At 38.6% G+C, this 24,727-nt stretch overlaps 4 protein-coding genes across 5 annotated transcripts in view; 2 read left to right on the top strand and 2 right to left on the bottom strand.

The window, feature by feature from the left end:
* The window catches only part of DIP-gamma (Dpr-interacting protein gamma), a 43,562-nt gene extending 24,135 nt beyond the window's left edge, over positions 1-19,427 (top strand). The window contains exons 1-11 of one of the 2 annotated variants that reach the window (XM_068297332.1): positions 14,128-14,158; positions 16,376-16,790; positions 16,864-16,982; positions 17,321-17,421; positions 17,510-17,616; positions 17,689-17,862; positions 17,932-18,060; positions 18,127-18,325; positions 18,399-18,547; positions 18,617-18,676; positions 18,753-19,427. In XM_068297332.1, the coding sequence (XP_068153433.1) occupies positions 16,718-16,790; positions 16,864-16,982; positions 17,321-17,421; positions 17,510-17,616; positions 17,689-17,862; positions 17,932-18,060; positions 18,127-18,325; positions 18,399-18,547; positions 18,617-18,676; positions 18,753-18,853 (1,212 nt within the window). In that variant the 5' untranslated portion in view covers positions 14,128-14,158; positions 16,376-16,717 and the 3' untranslated portion in view covers positions 18,854-19,427. Of the gene's footprint in view, positions 1-14,127; positions 14,159-16,375; positions 16,791-16,863; positions 16,983-17,320; positions 17,422-17,509; positions 17,617-17,688; positions 17,863-17,931; positions 18,061-18,126; positions 18,326-18,398; positions 18,548-18,616; positions 18,677-18,752 lie in introns of those variants that run through there. The other variant, XM_068297331.1, reaches the window with a different exon arrangement.
* Positions 19,428-19,858: 431 nt separating this feature from the next.
* Positions 19,859-20,744, bottom strand: LOC137582702 (prolyl 4-hydroxylase subunit alpha-2-like). Its single transcript, XM_068297343.1, has 4 exons — positions 20,571-20,744; positions 20,348-20,499; positions 20,176-20,290; positions 19,859-20,115 (listed from the first exon to the last, which is right to left on the bottom strand). Exons 1-4 carry the CDS (start codon positions 20,738-20,740, stop codon positions 19,905-19,907), a joined length of 648 nt encoding a protein of 215 aa, XP_068153444.1. The 5' UTR covers positions 20,741-20,744; the 3' UTR covers positions 19,859-19,904.
* A 355-nt stretch (positions 20,745-21,099) lies between these two features.
* On the bottom strand, positions 21,100-22,061 carry Or47a (Odorant receptor 47a). Its single transcript, XM_068296523.1, has 3 exons — positions 22,003-22,061; positions 21,340-21,946; positions 21,100-21,272 (listed from the first exon to the last, which is right to left on the bottom strand). The coding sequence occupies exons 1-3, from the start codon at positions 22,059-22,061 to the stop codon at positions 21,222-21,224; spliced, it is 717 nt and encodes a 238-aa protein (XP_068152624.1). The 3' UTR covers positions 21,100-21,221.
* A 664-nt stretch (positions 22,062-22,725) lies between these two features.
* Positions 22,726-24,392, top strand: tbrd-1 (testis-specifically expressed bromodomain containing protein-1). The gene is made up of 2 exons (XM_068297330.1): positions 22,726-22,830; positions 22,900-24,392. The coding sequence occupies exons 1-2, from the start codon at positions 22,732-22,734 to the stop codon at positions 24,154-24,156; spliced, it is 1,356 nt and encodes a 451-aa protein (XP_068153431.1). The 5' UTR covers positions 22,726-22,731; the 3' UTR covers positions 24,157-24,392.
* The last annotated feature ends 335 nt before the right edge of the window (positions 24,393-24,727 follow it).

The raw sequence follows: 24,727 nt of genomic DNA, 5'->3' as shown, positions 1-24,727 counted from the left end.
GGAAAGAATCCGATTGTAAAGACACTCTTGATTTAATTCAAAGAACTTTTAGATTGTGGATCAGTCTGATGATGATCGAATTTTTGTCATTAAATTGATTAAATATAATAGTAAATTAAGATATTTTCTCTTCTCGTTTATTCTTTTTTCAATCCTCAATTTGAAATAATTTTACATAAGTTTTCAAATAGCAGCTCTCTTTTTCTTTAAATAACAGATTTTGTTTCACTGTGTGAATGCTTTGAAATTGTCACATTGTGTTTGTAATCAGTGGCGGATGCTCAAGAGGTAGCGAATAAGATACATTTTCCAACCCATTAAAAACAAGATTTGAACTCTGAAACTGGAGTTTCAATAACCAAGTACAATTTCCCCTAAAAATCACTGATTTTACCTCCTCTCAAATAGACTGGACCCCCATTATGAGTTAGGTCCGCCACTGTTATAATAATTATACAATTTATTGCCTGTTATTCATTATCGATTTTATTGTATGCATGTATGCCAAAGCGATAATCATGCAAATTTCTCTTAATGAATGTGGTGCATTTGATTTAGATGTTTTAGTTAAAATGTTTGTTGAACATTTTAAAGTGCGCTAAGTTATGGGCCAAATACTTAGAATGGGCAAATAATCAATTTTCACTGTGGCCTCACATAAACCCAACAAAAAAAATGTATATATATATTTATAATCCTACTCCATATACATATATTAGTTAGAATGGATACCTTCATTCAATTTAACCACAACTGGGGCATGGTTATAAATCTTTGCTTTTCACAGTCAACTAACGAGAAAACAAAACTTAGTAGGGAATCTCCATTTTCTTTACAGTTTATTATAAGCTTAACTTTCCATTAAAATATATAAATCCACCGCCTCCTCCTCCTCCCTTTACCAACAACAGAACACACATCCTGTGAGTGCAAAAGAAAAGGCAAATTGTTGTTGCTGCTAGTTTTTAACGGCTAAAACCAAAACAGCAAAAAAGAGCAAAAAAAAGTGGAACAACATGGCCGAAAAAGAAAAGCAGCAGAGAATAGGGATAAAAAAGAAAACATGGCACAAAAGTGAACTCTAAGCAAAAAAAAAAAGAAACGAGAAATGGCAAATTTTAAAAGAAGAAATGGCAAATGTGTATAAATTTCAACAAAATATCTTCAACTTAATAAAAGTTTTGGGATCTCTCTTTCTTTCTCTCTCTCTGTCTCTGTCTGTCGCCACCCCTTGTCTTTGGCTTACCCTGCATTCGATTCTTTTTCTTTTTTTGCTGTTCTCCTCATGTGTATATTTTAGTTTTCTTATTCGAATACCTTTCAACTTTTGGCTAAATAATCCGAGCAAATACATAAGCAAACTCATGTGCATTCGGTAGAACACAGATACATACATATATTTGTGTATATATATGTGTGTATACAATATGTAGTTATGCAAATAGCATCATCGTATCATCAGAGCCAATCCTCTCCCTTACCAGCAACAAAAAAACAAAACAAAACAAAAAAAAACTCAGGAACCAGAAACCGGCAAGCATCACCATCACCTTATACCCAAAACTAACTTCCATTCTCTGCTCGATGAACATGTGTACATTATCAATTCATGACGAGAAAGAAAAACTTCATTTTTTGCCAAAACCGAAAACCCCTCAGATAAAACAACAACAAAACCATCAACAGCAGAAGCGGCAAGAACATGAGCAGCGACAATGGTGCGGGAGAACGATGATGATGACGCCTCAGTTGCCACAGAAAGTGCCAAATGGGCCAAGGACTCGGAACACGGGAATCGGGAATAGAGAATCGGGAATCGAGGAGTGAGGTAGACAGGACAGAACAGTATAAATAGGGACAGGACAGGAGCGACACTGACAACTCCCTAGATGCCAACTCTTGCTCCTCGTCCTGCTGCTGGTCCTGCTCCTTTCATTGCTGATTCTGATGCCTGACATCCGAACCGAAGTTGCGTTGATGCCTCAAGTTAAAAGTTTATTTAAACTTTCTTGCTCTTTGTTTTTGCGTTCTTACAAAAATTTTCATCGTCTGGTGCCCTTCTGCGAACCCTCAAACAAAAACACACACACACAGAACAGCACACATACACAGCAGCACACATAACGAAAGGTATAATGAAAATTTTGCATTAAATATGCAACAAAACACCAAATGAGCCTGCCACACACTGATGTAATGTCAACTGAGGGGATTGAAGGCTGCTGATCAACACAAATTTCATTTAATCAAATGTCAAATTGAGTTCCGGCAGCATCCGTAATGGCACACACCGTCTGATTGCGGTTAATTTGTGATTGGCAGTAGCATTGTTTGTCCTTAAACCCTGATACCCTGATACCCTGTATTCAAATCAATTTGATGGAAGAGTAAGCAAGTGTGAAGGGTATTTAGTTTAGTTTAGTTAAGATCAGGACTGAAAGCTTAAACAATCTACAAGCATATAACCAAGAGTCGCCAATGAATTCCTTAGCGGTTTTCAACCACATCTTTGAAGGCTGGTCCGAAATCTCCCACCATTTCTTGTAATTGAATTGAAATCAAGCTGATTGAACTGTGGTTATAGGATATCATAAAGTGTACTTCTCAGTTGTTTGCTGAATTTTTAAAGTGACGATTTTTTTCGTGCGTCTTTTTTCAGTTGGTTTCTTTTGTTGTTACCGCTTTGTATTGGAAAATGTCGAATGATTAAAATTGCATAGCATTATTAACGTTGGGGAATATGCACAATGTGTACACACACACATACATTCATACCCATACTTACAAATATGTATTTGACTCGCGGCTGCAATTTAGTTGGATTTTAGTCGAATCGGCGGCACAAAGCGAATTGCAAAATGCCTGAAAACCAAATTACAAATGAACAAATACAGTCAAATGTTTGTCATCTGCATACATACACAACATACACAAATATTCACAGATACATACATACATGCATGTATGCATATATAAGTAGATATATACGTGATACATATATCATACATTTGTATTTGTCGGTTGGACTTGTTAATTTAAGCAACAAAAGTTGCAAAACACCAAAACAAAACCAAAAAAAAAAAAAAAAAAATGAGAAAAAAAGAAAGAAAAATCACACAAAATGTGATGACCCTCGTGACGTGAAGAGCCATAAAAATATGAGAAATATTAAAGGGCAGGAGGGACCATGACGAACACTGAATTCGGGCAAGGGGCCAGGGATAGCCAAGTGTGGTGAGAAGGCTGAGAAGAATGAAAAGGTGAGCTCAAACTGGGAACTACGGTTTCGGGCACTCCCTGGGGAAGCGGCACGTAAATCGTAAAAAAAAGGTTGCCCCTGAATTGTTGGGCATAAGGCAAATGGCAAGTGGCAAGGTGGCAGGATGGCTAAGGGACAAGAAGCTTATACGTGTCTATGAGTTTTACGGAAATCAGGCATAGAATATGAGCAGTTCGACATCAAGTGTGGGGTGGCTGCCAAAATGGAAACTAGTTGGAGAAATATGTAGTCCTTTTGCTGTATCGGAATGGGATCATTAGGGCCATCATCCGAACTGTCAACACTTGGAGAACTAAAGTTCATTCCACCATTCTAACATTGACAGATTTTCTATTATTTATACAAGTTTCTTGAAAATTTACCAAAAGTTTAAGTTGTAAAGAACAAAAATTTATATTTAAATTTATACTTTATTTATCATTCCATATTTGAATCTTTCCAAAGTAACTTTTTTAATAAAAACAAATGAGAGGATTTTTACTTTTGTACTCTCATTTCCATTCTATTAGTTTTGATCCCAAATAAGTATGCTATATATTTCTTGCCTTAAATAATCTTCAAGACTATTAAGAAAGCTAGATTCTCGAACTTTAGAGCCGTTTGCAAGAATATAAAGTATTATTATAATAAATATGAAAAAGGGTAAAGGGTTAACTAATTAAAAGTAACTGCCTTCACACCGGAATTCCAAAAAGAAGCTTCGAATTGATCTTGAAATCATAGAATGTAGAATCCTAGCACACTCTACCATAGTCTAATATTGTTGCAGCAGAAACATTTGAATTAATTTAAAGTACTGTGCATGTAAGGCATAAAAATATGACTGAAAATCCTTATCCATTGCCATGGTGATATGTTGGCGGTAAAGAAGCGAGTCCTTAACTTAGGTTGACTGACTGTCTAACTGAAACTGAATATAGTATGTATGTATGTATATATACACCTACATTTATAGTATTGTCATCTCTGTAGCTTGTTAGGTTGATAGCTCAACCTTTTTTGCTACGGCTTATGCACATAAGTCGCTTATGGTTGCCCCCCAACTCCGGCCTCAACTCGCTCGTTTTCTCATCCCACCTTTGAATGCCAAATGCGGCATGTACCTATGTATGTATACGTATTCTTACACATACATACATATATACAACTAACTATGTGTTTGTTTGCTTCCACTAGTTATTCCCTTCTCTGTTTCGTTGATATGACTATAAATTTGTTGCGCTGCTTCATTGCCAGCTTTCCATATAGTCGTATGTATGAAAGTTTTAGTTGTTGTTTATTTATTTTCTGTTTTCTTTCTTTTTATTTTTTTATGTCGTTGTACAAGTTTGAAAGAAGACTCACAATAGCAGTAGTGACAGATAGAGAAGAGCAAGGACCAAACGACAGAAAAAGCAAGAAAGAGAGAGAGAGAGAGAGTGAGAGAAATGAAGACAGTCTTTGAATAAAACTCTGCACAAGTAGCTCACAAAAGTATCAAGTGTTGTTTTTGACGGCTGCATATTGACTTAACTGTAAAAATAACGAAAAAAAAAAACTAAAATAAAGAAAAAATCGAGTCAGAACTCTGTCATAGCCAGTGCCAGACTCGGCCCAAAGGGCACACAGGGCAGACAGATAGCCAAACTGTTGAGGAAGATGGAAAAGATGAAGCGGAGCCGCCAGGCAAACTTGTAGGAGGCAAAGAAAAACTGGACGCGTGTTGCAAGTGTTTGGATTGAGTTGTTAGGCAACTGATTTGATTTACTGAATAATAAAAACCCAACACACACACACACATACATACATATAGAGTGAAACAGTTTCATCTACTCACTGTCTGACAGAAAAAAAGACGAACAGAGGGACACAGAGACAGAAAGATCCAGCAGAGATGGCCATAAACAGTCTCATAGACACTTGGACACTTGGCCAATAGCACGAACGGCAAGTTTTATCAACTACAATAAGAAAATGTGACAGGCAAAACGAGAGATTCGCTACAACAAAATATATAACTTTCTACTTTATTTCATATTTTTATTTTATTTTCAAGACAAATTTATTGTTGTTTCTGCATCTATTATATAAATCACAACAAAAAACAAAAATTATATACATACATATGTATGTATGTATACAAATAAGCAATGCGAAAAAAAAAACATAAAAAAATACGAAACTGCAACATGATAAATAAAAATCAATTGCCGTACAAAAAAAATACATAAATATGATCGAGTTTCTAACAAAAGAAAAAACTCTATTTGTAGGGAGAATTTGATGGAATATTTTCCATGTACAACACTCGTATATACATACATACATACATATATATATATATTTATTTATAAGAAATGTCTCGAAGCCAGCCAGAGTGATGATGATAGATGCTCATATTTTTCATTGAGTAAAAATGTTTCCTTTCAATGGGAAAATGTATACTTAGGTGATGTTTGTCTTGCTTTTTGTTTGCAGAACGCATAACACTGAAAAAACAAATTTGATGTAGATTCTTAGACAAAAATCAGAAATAGCGAATACTTTAAACGACAAAATTTTTAACTGAGCATAAATAAATTTAATAAACATCAAATATTAATTAAGTTCCTCTCTATTGCTACTAAAATGGTTCAATTTATTGCGTATTTTATAATGAATTCCATTTGTATTTTCAATTTTTCCCATTCACGCCCTGCCCCCTTCTTTCAAATTGTGTAACATTTAATCTCATGCTCATTGATTAATTTTTGAAAGCTGACACATATAAAGTTATGAGGATTGTAGCAAATGCGGCTTCCTGAGTTGTGAAATTGCTGTTCAAGGCAAAGCTGAAAATACGCATAAATATTCTGAAAAATATTTCCACATTGTGGTGCACCACTTACAAATACATACATACATCCTCGTCTCGTATGTGTGCGCGCGTGTCTGTGTGTATATGAAATAAAATATGGGCGAACATGACGTATGCGTAACATAAACCAAAGACAAATGAACAATTGGATATAAATAAGCGGCGGGACACACACACACACACACACACAACGGAGCGCAATGTAAAGTGACACGAATGGAAGAGAAACGAAACAAAATGGCAACAAAAAGCTAAAAAACAGAAAAAAAATGGAATATGCCAACAAAAATGCAACAGCAACGCCGAAAAATTAACAGCAAGAGCTCAGCCGACTACAACAATGAAACAGAAAGCAGACAGAGTGAACAAGGCAACATGGGTGAAAGTGTGATTGGGGGAGAGAGCGAGAGGCAGTAAATGGAAGAGGGGGAAAGGAGACAAAGAAAGAGTGTCATGTAAAAGCCTTTCAATGCATGCTGCATACTTTTAGGCTTGTGCGTGTTATGCGATGCCCGCGGTCGCTCTGTCACTCTGTGTGAGTGTGTGTGTGCTTGCATGTATGAGTAAGGCGCCTAGAAAACGCGATAAAAGCAATGCATAAAATGCGCGAGCAAGCAAAAAGGGAAAATAACAAAAAAAAAAAAAAGGAGGCAAAAAAGAAAAACGAGATGAAAAAAAAGCAACTATGAAATGAGTGGCAAAAAGGCAACACGTCCAAACGATGGGGCAACAAAAACGTCGCCATATAGATGGCCACACACTCATTCACTTGGAGTATACATACATATACATATATATGTATGTACATATTCATATGTATACCCATACATACATATATAGAGAGCAATGCAGACGTGCATATGCTTGAATGCGCGTGTTCGCACTTGCACACAAAAAAAGAACGACAAGCAAACTCGGCAACCAAATGCACAGCACATTCAAAAACCCAACACACAAAAACAACATACATACATACATACATATATACAATTCTGATTGTGTGTGTGTGTGTGTGTGTGTGAAAAACGAGTGCAAGTGGAAAAATAAAACATTTTTGCAATTAATTGCGCTCAATTTAAAATGTTGCAAAATTAATTCAAGAGTCATGCCAAATACACAGGCGCAGTCATTTATGCAAACACAGACAAGGAGCAGGGGGCCCATAAAGGAAGAGAGAATGAAGGCCACTAGCACAGCTGAAAGGCTGCTCAAGCGAGCAGACAAATGTACAGTTAAAATGGACACACAAACACACAGAGGCACACTGCCAGTCATTCGCACACACACACACACACTCATACACATGAGATAGAGAGGCAAAGCCGAAGCCAAAGCTGAAGCTGGGGCACGCAAATGTAGCGTTGATGATGTGAAGCAAGGACGCAAAGGATGGGAGCAGGCAAGGTGCTGCTGACGATGCTGGACAAAACATTTCAAGACGAATACTCCACAGAGTCAAGCCAAACAAGGCAAAAGGAAATTGCCAACCAGACCAAGCGAGTAGGATCCAGAGTGCAACAGCAACAACAGCAATAAAAATAACAAAGCAAATGCAGTGCCATGGCATGGCCGAGGCTGCCTCAAGAAAACCAACCAAATGAGCAGCTCAACTTGCAGCAACAAACATACAAACACACAATGCATACACGTGTATAACCACACATGTACATACATACATACACATACATATGTGTATGTTTGTGCGAGTTAAATGGGTTTTCTTTGCTAAAACTTCAACAGGAATAAAGGGAACAGGTAAGGGATACGGGGGCTGCAATTCAAGTTGCCGGCAAGGAAGTCGGCAGTTAAAATTAAGCCAACAGCAATTACAGCAACAAATGCGACAAGCAGCGTCGATTATGAATGCTTCTTATACCAAAATTGCACAAGATTTTAAAGCTAGTTTATTCAAGATAATAACTAGACAAAATAAGGGTCATAATTCAGCCTTCTACATACATATGTACTTGTATTACTCGACCAGACAAACATCTAGCCCAGAACAAAATTTGAGATTTCTCTAGAACCATAAAATCTTAAAAATTATAGTAAAATTTCTAAAATATGTAGAATTCTTTGGTTTATCTATTTGTAATTTTCAAATTTTGAAGGCGATAAACTACTTAAATAGCTTTGCGATTCAAAAGAGATTAATGAAGTTAGTTAATGTGATACAATCTGCGAGACTGATTGCATTTATTGTATTTTAGTCTTGTTAAAGACTTTAATTGACATTTCCTGCTTGTAGGTTATAAATTATATTTCCCCTTTAGATTATAATGGAGTATTATGAAGTTGTATTTGGATTACATATTTCATAGGGTCAACAAAAAACATTTTTGGGATGGTAAAGTAACTTTAAAGTTTAAACCCATATGAACAGCTTCAATAGCTTTGGCAGATTAAATTCAAGTATTCCGACTAGAGAAAGGTGTTTGCCGTTTAGTTTAATGTAAACTTGCTAAATTTAAATCATCTTAGAGATGCAAAAATGGATTCCAAAAGGTTTAGTAAGTAAGTTCAATTCAATTCAATTCATTATTTGCTTTATTGCTCTTTGATAGTACAATGTTCTTAAAGCTATATGTGATAGGGAGAATTTACAGAGTTATAGCGTTTGCTTTTCAGCTGAGAAATTTTATATACATAGTTATACAGTTTGATGGGTGATAATATAATATGGCAAGGAAAAATGAGCGAAAACCTTTAGTAAGTAAGTAAAACTCTTTTTTGCTACAGTAAACCGAAAATTAAAGAATTTAGAAGAAAAACATTGCTGGACAAAAAACTCTTTGGATATAAATATTTAAATGGGAATTCATGAGATGCCCCTTAAGAAGCTGTAGCCTATGGAAAGGTTTGGATTTTGTATCGTTCTTCGTAGCTTCAATGTATGATTCGGCTAACATTTTCGTAGCCAGCCGAACCCAAAAAGTAACCCATAATATCCGATTTTGTATGTGATGTGAATTTCTGATTGAAACTAAAAGTTGTTATGCCATTTGCCAATACATAAATAATCTATGCATTATTGAAAACGAAATCAACCCCCAAATTAAGGACGTCATACTGCTTATGAGTATAGCTGTCGTATTGCCAAGTTAGTGGCGTTCAATGAGTATCCAAGAATCCTCAATGATAAGCTTTCAATTACAATCAAATTTGTCAAGTGATTGAGCAATCACGACTATTAGATAACAGATAGCAAACATAGGCAGCGAGCAAGCATTCGCTGTGCGTGTAAAGCTTAAACAAACACATATACGCCCCCACACACACACTTGCACACTCACACACTTACATACATATGTATGTATGTGTTATCTTATCGCTTCCGTTGACTGTCTGCTGGCATCTAGCATAGCATACTCCCCAGCTGCGGACAGACACATGCAAAAAACACTTGCGCCCAGTTCAATGGAGTTATCGTTCAACACACACACACGCACACTCACCCCCTCCTTATACGTAAACTCCCCCCAAAGCGATTCCAAAAACAACTTTGTTCGTTTTTTTACACTTTTCTTTTTGTTGTGTTCTTTTTTTTGTAGCCCGTTCGCTTTCTTTTTTTGCTTCTTCTCATTCTCTGAGTGGTGTCTCAGTGTGGGCAAATAAATGCCAAGCGCTACGTAAACCAAATAAAGTCGAACGCACGCACTCCCATTCTTCCCATCTTCATTCTTGGCCTCTCCATCCCATTTACCGCCGTCCTCCTTCCACAAACACGCACACACATTTAACAGTAACAGACGTTGGCAATGAACGCAAAGGCAGAGCAGCCTGAAAGTAGGCAACAGCCTTTTAGTCCTTTAGTTGCTCAATTTCAGTTTCACACTTCCGACTACGACAACGACGATGACGACGACGACGACAGTGACAACACACACAAACACACACCCACACACACACCAGCAGACACATATGCATACGGGCCGTGTCTCTGACTTCAATATGGCCTTCCCCTTCCAATTCTACTCCCACTTCATCCCTCAGCTGCAGGCGTAAAAACGTGCGGCATACAATTTACACAACGAAACGAGAAGCAGGAGAAAAAGTAGAAGTAGAAGCAGAAGCACCAGCAGCAGCAGCAGCAGCAGCAAGGACAACGACGATGACGACGAAGACGACGTAAAAAGACATGCAACAACAATTAAACTTTCAAAGACGACGACGCCGCTCGACACGGAAAAAGTAAACCGAGCAAAAGTTGTTAACGGCGCATAAAAAAATGAGCAAAAACTGAAAGAAACAAGAAGAAAAAAAACTGAAAGAAAAATGCACGAAAAGTGAGACCAAGATGAAGACCAGAGGCAAGCACAGGACTGCGGCTAGGGATAGGGGCACCAGAAGTAGCAGCCTGCAGTCGTGCAGGAAAAAGGAAAAGGCACGCGCACCGAGTCACTGAGACGAAGGACAGCCGGAAGGAGTGAGGGCAAAAGTGGACAGACTAACTGACAGACAGACAGACAGACAGGAGAACGGACGGAACGGAACAGACAGCGGCAAATTCGCATGCAAATTGTGCGCGAAAAAAGTTAGACTAGGGCCACATGCCGAAAAAAGACAAAAAGTGGAAAATAAGGAACAGAGTTGAAAATAAAAACCAGCCAGCATAAGAAAGTTTGCCTATACACATGTGAGAAAACATGAAAAAGAGAAGAAGGTTCTAGAGAAGGGAGAGGGAGGGGGCATGAAATTTGAGCATACATAAATGTAAACAATAAAATTGTAGAATAAACTCGATGTCATCGGGGTCGGAGTCGGGTCGAGAGCCAAGTTGAGAGCAATGTTGTGGCAATGCCCGGCAGCAGCAGCAACAAACTGCCAACGGAAAAGCTTTTCCTTGTCATCATTTCACGAGCCGACACCAATGTCGCCGTCGCCTCCTCCATAGCCGCTTCCACCTTCACTGCTTTGCTCTTTTATGTCCTAGGTGTGAGACAACGGCAATTATCACAATTGTCCCTGCACTCATTCACTCGGCAGAGAGTCGACATGCCTACTCTCCTCCATCTACAACCACTGAGCCCATGCTTTTCATAGCCATACAATAACCCTTCATCATCCCAACTGGCATTCATTCATTCAATCTATGTGGCTCTCCAACCCAACAACCCGGATGGTGTTCCATTCATGATGGCCTACCTAGTTGTACCCGACGACTCCTCCATTCATTCCTCTTACGCATTGTTTCAGCTCGACGCCTTGGCTGGCTTTTGTTGCTGAGCCTGTGTTTACATTTACACTTTGGCAAGCATCATTTCCATGCCACTTGCCAGTTGCCAGTTGCCTACTATGTACCAGCTACCAGTTACCAGTTTACCAGTCTATGCCTCAAGGCTTAGCCCTTTCCAAATCCTCCTCCACTCTTGGCTGACTCTTTTGCGGCGCATTTAGTTAAATTGTTTATTTGTCTGCCATCCAACTGCCTCGCCCTCTTACTTGCCCTCACTCTTACAGCTCTTCTCTTTCTCGCTTCTTGTCTCCTCCCCAGTTCTCGCTGTTTCGCATTCAGTTTGTTCACAATCAATTAAAAGTCAAGCGGCAAATGTTTAATTAAGCTAAAACGCCAGACGAAGGGAATTGCAGCTGTCGTCACTTTTCCTCAAGGTTTTTAATTAGCGTCACATCTTCTGCTGCGATTTGCAATTGAGTTATTAAGTTCTCATTATTGCCGATTGCCTTTCTGTCTCAATCTAAAAACAGAGAAAGCATCACAAAAAAAGAAACCTCAAGACTCAAACCAATGGCCCATCTCTTTCGGTTCGAATTAATACCCTTACTCAACTTGTTAGAATTTACTTTTCAGTTTGAGTCTTAGGGCTTTTACTTAAAAGGGTTTAAAATATAATCTATTCATAGGGATAATCTCTGTTGATTATAATCTAATTAATGACATTTGATATAGATAATCGCTGAGACTAAATTTCAAGTAGGTACATTCACATATACATACATATATAGTTGTATTTTCTAGAAATACGTTTTTATCGTCATGGCCAAGATGTTTGCTGTTGGCAAGGGTATAAAGAGAAGAGGCAAATATTCTAAAAAAGAGAAAAAAATAAAGATAAGAAGAGAAAATAAAAGGGAAGCAAACTTTTTAATGCAGTCAGTCAAATAGTTGAAAGCCGCTGACATGGAATATAAATTTGCCATGTTCCACTTCACCTCGTCTCACATCTTATCATCTGTGGGGTGTGCCCCAAACACCCTTCCGATTCCTCTCTCTTTCTCTCTCCCCTTCAGAGCTCCATCATGCTCGCGTTGAGCTTAAAAAGTCGCCAATAATTGGCTACTAATGGTGGCACATAAAAACTTTCGACGACTGCAATAAAAAATTGCCAATGGCAAAAAGTTTTGTGAACAAAGAGAGAGGAGAAAAAAAAATTAAATCAAAAAAACTAAAAAAAAAAAAAAACAAGTAAATGCAACAACAAAAACAATTAACAATTTCATTTTGTGATTTTCCGCTACAACTTTGCAGTGTGAAATTATTGCATTTGTCATTGTTGTTGGTGTTGTTATTATTATTGTTGTTGTTGTTTGTTGTATGAGCTGCTATATTGCCATCCATTGTTGGCACTTACAAATGCGAATGAAATTCATTAACATTTGCCCCAGGCATATGACAAAAGGATGGGAGAACGAGTATATATAAGGACAAACATGGCACCTGCATGGCAGCAGGACTCCACTTGTCTCTCCATCATTTCTCCTCACCACCACTTCGTCCTCCTCCTCATGCTTTTGCGCAGCCCTTTCTCTTGCTGGCACGCGAGCGCATTAAGGGAAACAATTTTCGTCCGGTGGACAGAACATGGTGTGGACAGAAATGCAGGGGATATAAAATCGAAAATGTTGCCAAAGTTTCTATACTAGAGATACACATACACACACGAACACACCCACCCACCCACATAGTTGTAGTTTGCCTTACACACACACACACACACACACAGAAAACACTGCTGTTGCATTCTGAAAAGTTTTAGCCTTTCTGCCTTCAGTGTTTGTTTTAATTTAAATAAATGAGCTTAAGCGCACTCCCAGCACTTGATCCTTTAAGGCCTGACTGCTTATTCGCTGCCTTTGGCATCATTCTCATTCGCCATCCGCTTTCCGCCAGCCGCCATTTCGTTCTCCTTGTCCTTGTCGCTGTCGCCTTTGTTGGCATGATTTAGTTGACGATGGCAACGATGGTCCGCTAGTATATGCAAGTGCTAAGCATTTTTAAGTCAAATTGCTTTGTCGCCAGTTTGCCATTTGCCTGCACGACTGACCCGGCGCCCGTCACTCAGTCACCCAGTCATTCAGTCAGTCAGTTAGTCAAGGGTGTTTTTTTTTTATTTTCGGGATTCCCGTCTCAACTGAAGGAGTTTTCCTGCTTTTTTTTTTTTGGTCCTGTTAGTTGTGCAACTTCAAACGGCTTTTCCGCTGTGTTAGTTCGTTTTTACTTGGCACGCCTTTGCCATCCGCCTTCTTTGCTCACCTTTGCAGTTGCACTTTTCTTTAGCATTTTCCATTTGATGGGCACAAAAATTTCACTCCTTTCCCTTGCTTCTTTTATATTTCATTTTTGTTTTTTTTTCAGTTTTTTTCTCCTTTCTGTCATGTTGTCTTCATTTTGGGTTTCTGTTTACACAGCAAATTTATTTATTTTCACACAGACAAAGTGTGTGTGTGTGTGTGTGTGTGTGTGTGTATGTGTGTACGGGTAGGTGAAAGTGGGTAGACAGTTTTAAATATTCCATCGTTTGAGTGGCAATGCAAATTTCATCTGTCGGGCAATCAGAGAGAAGGTACGAGAAGGACAAAAAAAAAAAAGACATCCTGATGAAGATGATGAGGTATCCTGACTAAAAATGAAATCAATGAATGAGCACTCTGAATAGCAACACACAACTGAAACTCAGTTAGAAATTGTCGACTGTTTGTTTTGATTTTCAATTGCACCCTCAGAGAGAGAGACAGACAGAATAAGAGTTAGAGAAAGAGAGACAAGTCAACATGAAAATGAATTGCATGTGTGTCAAATAAACGTAAGTATTTTCAGTATTCGGAATCAAGGAGAATTATGCAATTTTCATTTACTATTTCCCAATATATTCTATTTCAAAATTTAAATTTGCTTTTGCAAAAGGCCTTTTTGCCTGCATTTCACTTGAATTTTCATTTGTATTTTCTGTAAACATTGCTTATTACCTAGAAGATCAAACGAAAAAATACTTTGTTGTCAATAATATTGCAGTATTTCATTAGGATGTCGATCATAATAGTTTACAAAATTCATTAATGTTGGAAAAGGACAATTTATCATTCATATTGCATCCCGCATAATAGGAAAAGCTTTTAGACCGACTTACTTGTTTTTTACCGAATCAATTTACTAGGCCTACAAACGTTTCTTACATACCTAACTTATTATTTTCGCTCTTTCTTTGTTACCTTTGTGAGTCGCATATAAAATTGGCAATAATTGCCCTAAAAGTATGCAACAGATAGTCGAGGAATTCACTCTTTTGCATGAAACAACAGAAGATTAGAAATGTCTCTTTAAAGCAATCAATACTTCACCAGCTTAAGCATTTTTCATCGAGTTGTTCTTCTTATAGTGTCCATGCCTAGAGATCTGCCTATTTGAAGTTAACATACCATCTAAATATATGTGGTGAATGATGTCACATCTAAAACATCTGTTGTATTCTTTTTCTAAGACCTATGATGGTGTTTAAGGCCTGTGGCATGAATTAGCAATGGCGACAACGTTTTGAGTCCACAAAAATTCCGCACCTGTTACAAGAAAATGCCCCATGGTTCTATTGATTATTGCCTGTGGCATTACCAATTATTCAGAAAATCTCTTTCATAGTTGAAATACACCTGTTCAATTCACTGCACAAAAGGTCCTTGATTCACGTATTTTGGATTGTTTTATACTTAAAGAACTAATCAATTTATCTGCATATGGGTTTAATCTAATTAGTTTTTCAGTGGGAAATTGCATACCACATTATCACTTACTTGGCCATGCCATTTCTCTTTATTGCCTATGGAATTTGAAATGTTTCCGATATACGAATGCCATAACACCTCACCCTCGAACGAACGCCTTCTTGGCACCATTCTCTCTAATTTAATAAGTAAATCACATTTCCACCTTTTGAGAGTCAAACCTATTCACCTCCTTGCAGTCGCAACGTCTCTCCACATTCCAAGCAATTTCCCAGGCATTCGCTTAAGGCGATGCATTGACACCTCGTCAAAAGTTTGCAAGGCATTGACGGCAACTTGTCACTCCCCCTCCGCAATCCAGCCACCGTGCCAGACGCGCCCAGCCAAGCGCCTCTAACTCGCTCGCTATGCGGCGTCATAGAGCGACTTCTACAGTGACTTGGTAACTGGTTTAGCTGCAAATTCACTATTAGAGGAGAGCGCTCAATTTCACACTGAAATTAAATTACTTACAGTGCATGTTGCATTAGTGTGATGTGAAGGCGTGGCAATGGGCGTCTTTTGGCCTGGTGGGCAGCAGTCTTGTGCCTGATGGTGGGTGTGACCGGATGTTGTGGTATGTTTTTGTTGCAAAAAGTAAATGAGTGAACACCTCGTTAGTTTGTGCTATGCCTTGGAAAAACTTTTTTAATATTTGCATTCATATTTTTGCATCTTTTGCCTTGAAATTTATATATTTTTTTTGTGCCTTTTGCTGGGTTTTCTTTTATTGCAAGTTCTACAGAAGACTGTGGCAGAGGGCGTAGAGGGGGAAAGCGTGGGGGAGGCCGCGCTTTACGAAGGATGCGCCAACATAGGCGGTCATAAATTTTTGTTTGTGTTGAAAATTGCATTTACCTTTACTTTGTTTGTGTGTTTCTGTGTGTCGGTAGGGCTAAAGATATAGTACAGGAGGAGGATAAGTTGGAAGAAGAGAAGCTTTGTGTGTGTGTCTGTGTATTTGTGCGCGAGCGGATGGGTGGCAAAGAGATTGAGCAGATTCCGGCCAGTTGCCATATTGGCGCTCGCCCCTAAAAGCAGGCAGCGTAAAATTGTGCAAGCCAGATAATCAAGTTAGTGCTGGGCGTGGCCCTGATCCACCGCCCCCCCGTCATATCCCATCCTTCTCTCCAATCAGCCCCAATGCTGTTAGCTGCACTTAAACTGTACAGCTTGATATAAATTTCCACTGAAATGTTTCATGAATTTTTCTTTTCTCTCTTCAATTTTGGTTATTTTTTTGTGTTTTGGTTATTTACTTGCAGATGTCAATGGCACTGAAAATCAAAGCCTTTTGGCACAATTGGCGCAAATAGCAAACAACAGCAGCAGCAGCAGCAACAACAACAACAACAACAACAACGAACAGCAGTGGAAAATCTCAAATACGCGGTAAATAGAAATTGAAATCGAAAATAGAAATTCAAATGCAAATCGAAAAAGCCATAAAATAACAAAAAGAACCGCAACAACAAAAATATCTGAGTTGAGGCAATAGCAACAGCAAAAACAACAACAACAGCAGCAGCAGCTGCAGTAAATAACAATCAGGAAAAACAAAACCGCGTCAACAACAGCAACAACACCAAAAAAACAGCAGGACCATAATGGAGGTCCTGCAATTGGCCTTGTTTGTCATTTTGATAATAGCCAATTGCACAGCCCAAAACCAGCATCACGGTAAATGATGGCAAATTTAACTTGACATGTGCATACCCAAATATATTCGGAATCAATTCTATCTATCACACAGAGTTAAATTCACAATTGGATCCCGATCCAGAATTCATTGGATTCATCAATAATGTTACATATCCAGCCGGGCGTGAGGCCATTTTGGCCTGTTCTGTACGCAATTTGGGCAAAAATAAGGTGAGAAAATGAATTATATAGATCGATTATAAACTTGAACTAGTTCTGACAATAAGAAAGGGACAGAATAATGAATAATAATATATGATTGAAAGGACTTAAGAGTCAACGAATATCAAGAAAATCTTAATCTATTTTTCAACTAAAGAGTTCATAGTTGTTTTGAGTCTATCTTTAGGCATTCAATTCTATTCATTGTTTCAACAGAAATTGGTTTATTTTAAAGAATACAATTTTGTTAACAAAAGATTTCCGCTTTATTTTTCGTCAAGTGTATTTAGATTTGTTTTTTGTTTTGAGGAGTTAGCAATTGAATGCACAACTATTTATTGTTCTAGGTGGGCTGGTTAAGGGCTTCCGATCAGACAGTGTTGGCATTGCAAGGACGTGTGGTTACCCACAATGCCCGCATAAGTGTAATGCATCAGGATATGCATACGTAAGTAGACCAGAAAACAAACATTTAAATTGATTTATAACTAAATAATGACTATCACTTTTCTATTCTCTCTATCTCTGATTGTTAGTTGGAAATTGAAAATTAGTAAATTGCGTGAAAGTGATCGAGGGTGTTATATGTGTCAGATAAATACAAGTCCGATGAAGAAGCAAGTCGGTTGCATTGATGTACAAGGTGAGTCGATGACCCAACCCCTTCTACAATACAAATGTTCTATTCGTATGCCCCTTCCTCACTCGTTGTCAGTGCCACCGGATATCATTAATGAAGAGTCATCCGCTGACCTGGCCGTGCAGGAGGGTGAGGATGCCACGCTTACCTGCAAGGCCACGGGTAATCCCCAACCTCGTGTCATATGGCGACGCGAGGATGGCGAAATGATACTCATCCGCAAGACGGGCAGTCGGGAGCTAATGAAGGGTAAGCGAAATGAATTATCATGCTTATTTGGTTTGATTTCGGTTGGATTGAATGTTTGTTTGTTCGCAGTGGAATCCTATAATGGCTCCTCGCTCAGATTGCTGCGTTTGGAACGGCGGCAGATGGGTGCATACCTGTGCATAGCCTCCAATGATGTCCCACCGGCAGTCAGCAAACGAGTCTCCCTCAGTGTGCAATGTAAGCTCATTGCCATGAATTGCCATGAATTGGCGAATACATTTTCCTTTTTGTTTACTATTTCAGTTGCACCAATGGTGCGTGCACCAAGCCAATTGCTGGGCACTCCTCTCGGCTCTGATGTGCAGCTCGAATGCCAGGTGGAGGCCTCACCCTCGCCTGTGTCCTATTGGCTAAAGGGGGCACGGACTTCAAATGGATTTACCAGTGTTTCCACGGCCAGCCTAGAATCTGGTTCACCTGGACCCGAAATGCTGCTCGATGGGTAAGCGTTAACCGAAATCCCTGACTTGACTTGTCTTGAATATTCAGCAACATATTTCGCTCACAAAACGCAGGCCCAAATATGGCATCACAGAGAAACGAGATGGCTATCGCGGGGTCATGCTGCTGGTGGTGCGTTCCTTTTCCCCCTCCGATGTGGGCACCTATCACTGTGTCAGCACAAATTCGCTGGGACGAGCCGAAGGCACTTTGCGGCTATATGGTACGTAATGCTTGCTTTCCGCCAAAATCACGAAAACAAATTCCCATGAGTTCGGCATTTTCGTTGCAGAAATCAAGCTTCATCCGGGCGCCTCGTCCAGCAACGATGATCATCTGAATTACATAGGAGGTAAGTGTAGTAACCACAGTCGATGCTTGAATTCATGTTAACCTCCGTTCATACAAACACACGCATACACACACAGGACTCGAGGAGGCGGCACGCAATGCGGCAACAAGGACCACATACACGTGGCTCACGTGGTTATCGCTGCTGTCACTTTGGGCGCTGGCGAGAGGAGCGTGATATCAAAATTGAGCTGGAGTCGGCAATCAAGTATTCCTACAGATTCCCTCTGTAAACACACACCAAAACACACACGACGCCTATGTTTATATTGTTTTATTTTTCGGTTCGGGTAAATGATAAAATGCAAAAACAGAAAACACAAAAAGCCACCCAAAAAACAAAAGGAAAAAAAAACATAAAAATCACAAAAAAAAATAATAAGAAAACAGAAAAAAAAACATATTGCCAAAGGCGTTACAGCGCATATATCATTTGCATACGTATCAAGAATCGCGTTATTCCCCGCTCTTCCTCCAACCACCAAGCATCATCTTCCTAACCACTAAACACTTGCTCCCCTAACCCCAAACAGATAACGAGAGAAATCCATTTTGCCCTCCCCTCATCCTTTAAAAAAAGGAATCGCGTAATGTTACATTGCATATAAAAACAAAAAACGAAAACCAAAAAAAAATATATATATATGAATACTATAAAATAGTGCATAAATTTATTATCATAAATATATAATAAATAATGACAAAATTATTGAATAAAATTATCGCAAATAAAGTGAATGGAATAAACCAAATTTTGCCATTATCCCAACTTTGGCAGCAGTGAAAAGGACGTCTAGATTTTGCATCAATTATAGGTCACCATTATCCGCAGTAGCTGTCTCCATGTCCAGACAAGGGCCAATCGGATCTAATTGGCAATATACAGTCGAAACATTTGCTTCTTAAAACAAATTGAGAACTGTGGACTTAGATTGGTTCTCGGTTGTCCAATCTTACCTAAAACAACCCATGGCTATATCATGTATTATAGAATAGTCTGAATGACTGTCTATGCTAACAATTTTCCAGTGTCTGTCTGTCTAAGCCACATCCACGAAGAAAGAAAAAGCCATCTGACAGTCATTTCCCATCATAAACACAAAGTCTCTAGTTTAGGTGACATCGTAATAGACCAAAATCTATGATGATATTGCCTTGCTTTTACATAAATATAGAAAAACAATTTGTAATTAAAAAATGCACAACTATTTATATATTCATATTTATGTTCACTCGATCTGACGTATAGCAAGTTGAACTTTTATAAGGTTTTGTAAAATGTGAATACGTCCAGAGTTAAGCAAGCCATCAAGTGGCTTTAAATTTTCATCATAACGCTCTAAGGCAAGCTTTAACCACTTGATGGCTAGGTGTCCTTGATCCAAATCCTGCCATAAATAATTGCCCAGGGCCAAACAATCTAAGAAGTTTAAGTTTGCCCTACAATAAAGATGCCACATAAGAGGGGATTCAGTTAGTTTTGTCGAATTTCAAGCTTACCCGTACTGCTTGTGATCATTTGCATTTGACCAAGGTAGAATTTCAGCGGCAGCTTCTCTAAATTCCTCTGCATCGACTACACTCGAATTGTAATTTAAAATGGCTTTAAGAGAATCTGGTAAGACAATTCTGATGACTCAGTGTAACGGCTATAGGAAAGGAAACTACACACCTGTTTCCATCTCCGTTTTGAGAAAATCAATCAATTTGGGTACATCCTCATACATGCGGCGAAACAGGGATAGACTTGTCACAGGATTGGCAATGAATTTTTCAGGATCTCCATTGGCTTGTTTTTCCCTCTGTTCAGCCTCAGCTAGCACTCTGATAAATGACAAAATTTACCATTGATTAAACTTGTCACTGTTGGACATGGTCTCGCAATTATAACCCACAAATGTAGCATATCCACTTTACGTTGCAGTCCCATTGCATATTGATTCAAGTGGCTCAGCAAACTATTTTCCATATAAAGTATATCCAATAGATTCCGATTGAATGAGGCAAAGTTATGCATTTCAGCAAATAATGGGACACAACCCAAGAGTATCAGATAGGAGATCATTATTCCGATGTGAGCTAACTGAGAGTAAAAGGCAATAATGGCTTTTAGTGAAGCTCAACATAGAAAGCAAAAACAGCAAACCGGATCAATCAATTCGTTAGGCTTTAACTTGAAATGAAACGTCGTTTAAATTCAAGATAAATGGTAATAAACTGAAACAAATTGACTGGATTCGATGTTGAGGAGTCGCATAAAGTGGCACAGCCAAGAAAGATGTGCCAATGGGTCGACTGTTCAGTTGGAAACCTTGGCAAGGCACATACATATATCCTCTCTCAAAAATCAAGATTAAAAAAAAAAAACTTTGATTTCAAATTGAATTTATTTCTCTACATTTTTTTACCTGTGCCTAAAAATCACTAAAAGAGGTGCAAATTCAAAAACATTTTAAGACAAAATGGTGCCATATAAGTAAAATCTATTGTGAATGTTAATCATTTTGTTTTATAATATTAACTCTTCTTTGATTCCATATGCCTTTCTAGGAAAACGAACGCAACATAGTTATGTAAGACATAGCCGTACGAACAATCTGCAATATTAAGTTAGTTTATTTGTAGTACTCAATTTTAATACTTAGGGACATGATTTAGACAAACCGCTGAGAAGGCCTGCATATTGGCCTCAAAGAAATAGCCAGTGATTCGACAAGCATTTTGGGCACGCATCATGCTGATAAGCATGGAACGAGTAATGCCAATTGATGATCTGGTTTCGTTGTACCAAGGACTGTCATAGATGGCCCAGACAAAATTAAGGCTCTCCGTTTTCAGATACTCACCGCAATAACAATAGCAAAATGTCTGAATTACTGTTGAAACCATGTATGAGCCATAGTAAATACCCTGTGGCTGATTGAAATTGAGTGAAAACAAATACCCCACGACGCATAGTTGAAGAGACGATACAAAGAATTGGACAAAGATTAGTGGCTCAAAGCATTGATTCAATCGCACACACATATCCAAAGAGTCCTGATAGATCTTGAATATCTCTTTCAGGTTAGCCTCCGTTTGCTTTAGAGTAGAGCAACGATAAGTCGCCATCCGGTTCTGTGCGATCTTGAAGAAGGCACACAAATGGTGTGTAAACCCGCAAAACAGAGTATCAACACCAATCGCTGGAATAACCACGCTCATTGCGGCAAAAATGCTCCATAAATAGCAGACGATATAGTTAGGAATGGAGTACAGGGTCCATGGAAAACTACAATATAGACAGAGAATGTTTCTTTAACAATACTAGATGCCAAATTGACTCACTCGCAAGGATAAGGCATAAAAGGTTCCCATTTTCCAGTTTGCCTGTAGGTGATTACCATATTGACATAAGGCAAGGAACCGTTCAGAAACCAAACCACAAAAAATGTGTTTCTAATTAGTCGACTTATTATCTGATCTCTTCGATTCTCCTTTTCAATAACATGTCTTAACCCATTCTCCTTGTGAAACTCTAAAAAGCACAAAACGCGGCATCGCATTCCAACCACATTACATGACGTGTACTTTCAGGTGAGACTTACCCAGGTTAATCATTTTTCGAAATCTCTTTATCAAATCGGTAAAGTCACCTCGTAGATGGACCATCATTCCATATTTGGACAAACCCAAAATTGTGATCAGTAGAGCGCATAGAGCATCGCATAAATCTTCTACTCTCGTCAAATTATTAACCACAGCTGCCATAATGAAAGGCGCCATAAATGCCAGGCCCAAAATTAAACACAGAGCTCGATACTGTTGCTGCCAGCTATCCCCCTCTGAGAAAAAATTGAAACCGATTAGTTTATAGAAATCACTTTGCACCTCAAGAAAATGATCTAGAGACGACATCACGACGACGGCAAGGGACGAGACTTGACTTTGTTTTGGCCAAACTCTGCTGCTTTTGGCTTTATATACCGTCAACTGTCTTGGACATGCTAATTACAGGATAGCGATATGTGAATTTGAAATGAGATTCAAAATTCGCAAGCCAAAGGGTGTCGACACATGTGTTTGGGGCGTATTCAAATAAATCAAAATGCCCTAGCATTTAGTGTCAAAGCAAATGTTGAACTTTCATTTTCAGACGCCCAGTCAAAGCGAAAGGTACATCATTCCGTATAATATTATACTTATTAATATTTATTTAACATAGTTTATCTGCTTCTTTTTTAGTCACAGAAGCAGAGCAAAATGGAAGAAGACAGCCCATATCCAAGGCCGGCCAAGCCAGAGATACCACCTCGTATTGAGCCATATATGGCGCCAGTGAATGGAATTGTACAGCCACCGGTTGTGCCGCCTCCCAATCGGCCAGGACGCAGGACCAATGTTATGGAGGACCTGAAAGTGCTACTGAATTCAATATGGAAAATTCGTTGGTCGTATCATTTTCGTAAGCCAGTCGATGCTATCACTTTGGGCATTCCAGACTATCATGCAATAATCAAATATCCCATGGACTTGGCCACCATCAAGAAGAGGCTCAACAACAATTACTATTGGCAGGCCGACGAGGCGTTGGAAGACTTTGAATTGATATTTGAGAATTGTATGCTATATAATATGGAGGGCACCCCGGTTTATGCGGCTGGCACGGAATTAAGGTCAGAATTCTATACTCGGCTCGCTTTTATCGATATGAGCAATGAGGTGGAAGTTATACCTAAGCCGGATAAGCGTAAGCGTAAAAGGATAGAATGCTGTTCACCGATTCCGATTCCCGTCAAAACATCAAACAAACACACGGAACCGCCAGCCCATGTGAAAGCAGCGCCATTACCAGTGAAAGAAGTTGTAGTTGAACGCATACCGCCTCCAGCTCCCGTCGTGAGGGTGATATCGACCACGTGCTACAAGAATTTGGATCGTCTTATTGAGAAGAGTCACTGTGATCATTTGCTGAAGTCGCTGATCAAACGGAAGCGTCGTCAATTCACTTGGGCCTTTAATTCCGCTGAAGTATGGCGTCGTTACTCTCAAAATCCCAATTATGATCATGATATGAAAGATATGATCGATTGGCGGATTATCCAGAGACGTCTTAATAACGACGAGTTTGAAAATTTGGACAGTTTCGTCTACACGGTGCGGAAAATGTGTCACAATGCAATTCGCTGTTTTCCAGATGATCATCTAGTGAAAACCTCTGCAAAGAAGACAAATGAAATTTTCGAGGATCGTCTATCAAAGTACAGGGAATTAATTGCTATTGCTAAAAGCAGAGCCCGGGAACTTGTCAGTAAACTGAATGCCGTTAATGAAGAAGAGGAAAACGCATCTAATGATCCAGTAGAGCCGAAGGCAAAGGAGAAGCAGGATCGTGATTGGAGCACTATTGGTGGTATATCAAAGAGTCTACCGAGCGATACTCAATTGTGGCCCGAATATGCAGAAAAAAGGACAAGAAACAAGGGGAATAATCTCACGTGAACCGAGTCCAAAATTGAAAGAGGTGATTCCACTATTTGCAAGCATCACCTGGATTGGAAGAATCAGTGTTAAGGAAGAAATAACGCAATAATTTATGTATAAATAAATAAGTTGTAATAATTTGAGTAGGAAAATTGGAAATATCCAATGAAGCTTAAAGCTTCTGTTGGATGCCTTCTTTTCCTTCATGGTATCTACTGAACGGCAATTATTAATTAAAATTATTTACATATGTATATTGCATTTGCAATGATTTGCTGTCCGAACGAATTGAAAACGACCAATATTAGACCTTGCTTTTGGAAATCTGTTAAACGAAATTAGTTGTTGAAATTACTTTATTTGGGACTGGGTTACTAATTTTTTTTTTTAATATGCCTTTGTAGCGAAAACATACATCGAAAATATAGCGCAACTCTTTTACAAATATGTATATATTATATATTTACCACAAATTTTGATTTTTATATACATAAAACATAAAAGAAAAAGTTATAAATCATAATTAAAATTGTATCAACTCTTAACCGTTTTCAGTGGCGCCATCAGATTGGTGATACTTATAACACAG

The sequence above is a fragment of the Drosophila tropicalis genome, unplaced genomic scaffold, assembly GCF_018151085.1.
Source record: "Drosophila tropicalis isolate 14030-0801.00 unplaced genomic scaffold, ASM1815108v1 contig_859, whole genome shotgun sequence".
NCBI classification, from domain to species: domain Eukaryota; kingdom Metazoa; phylum Arthropoda; class Insecta; order Diptera; family Drosophilidae; genus Drosophila; species Drosophila tropicalis.
This window is presented reverse-complemented; position numbering and strand designations above follow the sequence as displayed.

Excerpts from the sequence above, each read along its gene's own strand:
- tbrd-1 (XM_068297330.1), top strand. The coding sequence starts at position 22,732 with ATGTGTTTGGGGCGTATTCAAATAAATCAAAATGCCCTAGCATTTAGT. Across the intron at positions 22,831-22,899 it reads ACGCCCAGTCAAAGCGAAAG|TCACAGAAGCAGAGCAAAAT; the intron begins GTACATCATTCC and ends CTTCTTTTTTAG.
- Or47a (XM_068296523.1), bottom strand. The coding sequence starts at position 22,061 with ATGGTAATCACCTACAGGCAAACTGGAAAATGGGAACCTTTTATGCCT. Across the intron at positions 21,947-22,002 it reads TTTATGCCTTATCCTTGCGA|TTTTCCATGGACCCTGTACT; the intron begins GTGAGTCAATTT and ends TCTATATTGTAG. Across the intron at positions 21,273-21,339 it reads ATATGCAGGCCTTCTCAGCG|ATTGTTCGTACGGCTATGTC; the intron begins GTTTGTCTAAAT and ends TTAATATTGCAG.
- LOC137582702 (XM_068297343.1), bottom strand. The coding sequence starts at position 20,740 with ATGATCTCCTATCTGATACTCTTGGGTTGTGTCCCATTATTTGCTGAA. Across the intron at positions 20,291-20,347 it reads CAAAACGGAGATGGAAACAG|ATTCTCTTAAAGCCATTTTA; the intron begins GTGTGTAGTTTC and ends TTGTCTTACCAG. Across the intron at positions 20,116-20,175 it reads AATGATCACAAGCAGTACGG|GGCAAACTTAAACTTCTTAG; the intron begins GTAAGCTTGAAA and ends TCTTTATTGTAG.